Source organism: Electrophorus electricus, chromosome 11 (assembly GCF_013358815.1).
Source record: "Electrophorus electricus isolate fEleEle1 chromosome 11, fEleEle1.pri, whole genome shotgun sequence".
Classification (NCBI taxonomy): domain Eukaryota; kingdom Metazoa; phylum Chordata; class Actinopteri; order Gymnotiformes; family Gymnotidae; genus Electrophorus; species Electrophorus electricus.
In genome coordinates this window covers 12,540,970-12,546,160 of record NC_049545.1, presented here as the reverse complement: position 1 = coordinate 12,546,160, position 5,191 = coordinate 12,540,970, and the positions used below count along the sequence as shown (strand labels likewise).

The 5,191-nt window shown below is 38.3% G+C and overlaps 1 protein-coding gene across 1 annotated transcript; it reads right to left on the bottom strand.

Moving 5' to 3' along the window:
- Positions 1-3,018: 3,018 nt before the first annotated feature.
- On the bottom strand, positions 3,019-5,191 carry hcar1-3 (hydroxycarboxylic acid receptor 1-3). The gene is made up of 2 exons (XM_027002507.2): positions 5,044-5,191; positions 3,019-4,335 (listed from the first exon to the last, which is right to left on the bottom strand). Exon 2 carries the CDS (start codon positions 4,223-4,225, stop codon positions 3,236-3,238), a length of 990 nt encoding a protein of 329 aa, XP_026858308.1. The 5' UTR covers positions 4,226-4,335; positions 5,044-5,191; the 3' UTR covers positions 3,019-3,235.

The following is a 5,191-nucleotide window of genomic DNA, read 5'->3' as shown; positions in this document are numbered from 1 at the left end:
CTGCTGGATACTGTCCATATTGTTCCAATGGGTCATTTTTCAGTTTACTACATTTTGATTTTCTTTCAAATTGTGTCTGTCAGCAGTTTCAATGCATCTTGTAAATGTTTATATGGATACTTTACAGTGCTGTCTAGCAAATAAAACATGTTTGTGTAGTACTTCCCAAACTGCCTTACTGTGTATTCTGTGTCTGAGGGGAAAAGTGTCTATAGCAAATAATCTCATCAGTGAAGACACTATTTACCATTGGTACTGATTTTCTGTGACTGAGGCATCTGATAAGAGGTCTTCTGAAAGTTTAATTTGGCAGCCATATCTGGCTAAAACATTTGATATTAATTTCCTTGAAATGCAGGATTTTAATAGTAAGCTTGATGTAACATTATAGATTTTTTAACATTTATTTTTAGCTTTATCAAAATAATAAAATAATAAAACAATGCTTGACTGAACTCTCTCACCTGGAATCCTATGTGTTGCATGCCTGAACTACTCTGGTGAGTCCAAGATGTGCTATATGGCCAGAACGGATGGATACACAACGACTGGTCACATTATCTTTCATGTTCAATTCATTGTTGTCCATTAACTGGCCTCCTTGATTGGGTAATTAACCTGGTTATTTACTTTGGGCCATGTTCTCTCAACTGTGTGGTTCTATTGCAAGACAATATTACTTAATGCTATGTGTATAAACAAAATAAATGTGTGCATAAGTATTAAGAGTTTATTGTAGTAGGAATGCTTTGGACATTTTGCTGGGCAATCCCAAAAGTACCTCTGTTGACAGATTAAGGCACCCTTGTTTAACCGTCTGTACTTTGCAAGCTGTTCTTGCATAAAAAGTGTGAGAAAATTACTTTCCAAAATAAACTCTTTGTCCCATAACCCAAAGGAGAGAACTGCTGGTCTGCAACACAGCACTTAAGCTGACAAATGCAACTTTTTTAAAATTCATCCAAACTGGTACTTAATAGATCCTGTTGCATTGTTCATCATAATTTTAATTAAACAAATTATGCCTTATTACCTGTAGACATCTCCACAGATTGAGGTTATTCTTTACAGGCATTGTCAAATACCCCACAACTGCAATACACTGCAATACACAGGTCACCCTAAACATACTAAGCTTTTTATATTGATTTAAAAGGATTTTATGGCCCATGTATTCAGCATTGTAAGACGAAGGACTAAGGTTTCTTGTACCCTGAGTAATAAACAATGAGAAAGTGTGACATGTCTACTTTCTTTCAAGAGACACAAATTAAGCTACATATCCAAAACCACATCATGTGGTGCACCCGGCCTGAGGGACATGTCCCCTGCCTCACACAAACACACACACTGCACCTTCCCCATTCCCAATCCCAATTATTGATTACCTATGGCTTCTTTGCCTTTTTGTTTTTCCCTTATTTGAGCGCACAGGAATGCTTAACCAGTGCTGTGTATTATTCTTTGCTACTGTGTACTATGACATCCTGAATACTATTGCTGCTCTGTTCTATCGTAAATGCCCCAAGGTCTACTGCCAGCACTGTCTGTTTGGCCAGCTCACTGCTGTGCTCCTTTATTTATTTTGCCTATGGAGTATAAAGCCTTTCCAAACCTGTACTTGCATCTCACTTCCTCCCTATATCTGTCACAACGTATATAATCTGTGTTTCCTTCTAGCACTTTCATTTTAGCTGTGCTGCCATAGCTAGATCTGCCAGAGTCCATCATTGCACATTATAGTTCCCTAATTTACACACCCTCATACTTGGACACGCCTAATCTAGTCTCTCCTTATCGAGGTACACCTACCCCTGTTGTCATGATGTTACTGAGCCCTTACCCATATCAGCTGCCTTGGCTACTCCAACCATTCCCTGAAGTGCCCTCCTGTATCCCACCACGCTTCCACCCTAGCCAACTGCTTCTTTGCTGCGTTTAATGGACGTTCTCTTGCAGGATGGGTCTCAGACACATGCACACCATTGGGACGAGACTAGGACATTTAAACATTAATTGCTTATTTTTTATTAATTTTTCTCCCCAGTCCTGCCATGTCTGTTCCTTGTGAGATACTTTTCTCACTTGCTGGTAACATAGTTCAGAAGAAGAGGGCAGCATTGAAAATGTTAGTTTGTCTCAGTAACTGGCTCAGTAACTGGCTGAGGAAGCAGTAGATGTTATCATAAGGCCAATGGGTTTGTGTTACTGATTTAACTAAATGTTGATCAGATTGACATGCTCTATGTTGTTGTTTAATTTTGGGAGTTTTGCTCAGGATATTGGAAGAATAAGAACTGAAGTCAATCAGAGGATGTTTTTTAATACCATTTTAGATGATGGTAGACAATATTTTATCTATTTTATTTTATTTATAATGGGAGCAGTTGAAGTCAATCAGTACTTTGGCATTTTTGGTCAGAATTTCCAGTGTTCTGAAAACTGTTTGCTCTGTGTTTTCTGCACTCATCTATTGGTCTGTGTAGTAGACTGGTGGGAAAACAAACAAGATTTTGAAGTTTAAGCTTATGTTCACTGATTCATTCATCATCCAAACTTAAATTAATATTTCTCATGTTAAATATTGAAATGTGATTAAAATGTGATTCATTTCGATTCATTAATTACAAAGCTTCTAATTAATTAGATTAATTTTTTTAAATCAAGTCCCACCCCTATTTTAGACACATACATCAAAATTGCAAAAGAATTACTTCAAATTAAATACAGTTGAAGTATTATGTTGTATCTAAATGCCTAGCTTATTGGCACAGCACCACGAGGAAAACAGCAGGATTCCGTCATGGCTGGAAAGATTTTTCACTGTGATATTACAGGGTGTTAAAACTACACAAACACTTCTTTCTTGCAGCAAATAAATCAGAAAATAATATCCATTATATATTACTTATGGATTTTACTATGACTTTATGTCTATTATAGATAACTAGCAAGACAGTTGGCTAACAAGTCCAAGTAAACCATTTTTCTTTGCTGCTTGCCAATTATCTTAAATGCTTGTTTACAAATGTTTATTTTTTAAAAATCAGCATACAAAAAACAAAATGTTTGCAAATGGCTTGTGGACTAGACTACTTTTAAAGTGTAAAGTCGTGATCATTTTAAAATCTGGCAAACCGAATCTATAGCAACTGTAAATGTATTTAAGTAGGAGTTACATGTTATAGGTAATTATTCAGGCATTGCCTATTATTAGGTCAATTTTGATGTCTCTTCAGAAATCACTTCCACTTGTAGTGCTGCCACGACGACTGAGGTTTAGTTGCACCAGTCCAGTCCGATTGATAGCCTTCCTTACTGTATTTCGGAACATGGAGCTGGAGAAGAGGTAAATGACGGGATCCAGTGCACTGTTCAGGTATGTAAACCCGATGGACAGGCTGAACAGCTGACTGTTTAGTATGTAACCATTACAGTATTCCTTGCCCATTTTTGTCAGATACATTGCAGTCAGTCCTGTGGCAATGCCAGGGAAAAAACAAATGATGAAGACCCCAACAATTACCAGGACTGTGCGAATGGCCCGTCGCACCTTCTTCTCCTTGTCCATGTGGCGCCGGCGTAGGACACAGGAGATTCGGAATGAGCAGAAGAGTAGAAGTAGCAGAGGGAGGAAGAACTCAGCAATATAAACATTGTAATGGAGCTTGATACCCACTGATGGGTTCTTGTAGGAGCTGAAGCTCCGACAGATTGAAATATTTGTTCCATTGTTCTCCACCATGCTTAGAAGATTGTTAGTCAAAAGAGGAAGCCGCAGTGCACTCACCACAGTCCAAATAAAGAAAGCAACCCCAGCAGCTTGGTGTGAGTTCATAGAGTTCACTTTATGATGTGGATGGACAACCTTAAAGTACCGATCCAGAGCCACAGCCGTCATGAAGGCAATGCTTCCTGATCGATTCACCGCAAGCATGAAGAGGTTGATACGGCACCAAGCATCACCAAACACCCAGTTCTCACCACGAAGCAGATTGTCAATCCGGAAAGGCAAGCTCACCAGGAGCAGGAAGTCAGCCAGGACCAGGTTAAAGAGAAACAGGATGGTGGGTCTCCAACACTGAAAGTGGCGGCAGAAGACATACAGTGCCATGAGATTCCCTGGCAGCCCCAGCAGGAGCTCAATGATGAGGATAGGAGGGAGGAATGTGGCTACCAGGGTCTGGGGGACTTGCCCACAGTGATGACTGTCATTGGATTGCATGGTATTAATGAATATTAAATTCAGAAGCAGCTCTGTCTTTTCACAGATATAAGTGAGAATTGTGAATGTGCCTTCAGCTTCCTCTTTTAGAGCACAGTTGACAAATTGGTCTGTCAAAACAGGAAAAAGAAATTTGTCAAATGCATTGTCATCTGTTTTATGTTACAGTGTCCATCTATTTAAAAAAACATACCTAAAGCTGTTTACCATTATGTTATTCCCATTATGTTTTAGCAAAGTAAGAATGTTTGCAAAATAATTAGGCTCTGCTGTGTTGGGTAATATAACAATATAACTAATAGTGTGAGCAAGGAACAGCATTCCGAACCTGAGGTGTAGGGTCTTTAAAAACGTGAAGATCACAGATAAATAGCTTTTGGCAATTATTACCACTGTCTAAAATTTGGGTTAGAGAACTTTGATCATTATATTAAGGATTTGTTTCAATATAATATGTCAGATTTTCTGAAGAGCACATCAAACCTAACTGTGATAACTTAGTCAACCTAAAATCAGCTACACAATATATATTGTCAGCATATTAATAAAAAAAAACGATCTGTCACAAAGCACCTGTTGAAAATATATACCCTGCCTTCTCAATTTTATGTTCCTAAAGTCTTATGAACATTTCTCTCACCATATATGAGGAGATAAAGCCATACGTGAATGAAAAGTGCAAACATTATTAGAAGTATTCAAATTAAGTGCAAAAGGTGTGTCAAGCCCATATAACATTTTTGAGTCAACCTACCAGACTAATTTATTGTCTGTGAGGACTTTAGTATATATCTCATTGAGATGTTGCAATGACTTACCAGAGTTAAATGCTAGCTGCTAGTTCTGTAGTTCTCAGGCAGAATGCACTAAGCAATTCTAAAGGAAATATTGCAGAGATACTGGTTTTGGCAAGATTCCCCTCCTCTTGAGGCGATGTCATCACAAGGGGTAATTACAGGCAGAGCA

Coding starts and splice junctions, on each gene's coding strand:
- hcar1-3 (XM_027002507.2), bottom strand. CDS start 4,225: ATGCAATCCAATGACAGTCATCACTGTGGGCAAGTCCCCCAGACCCTG.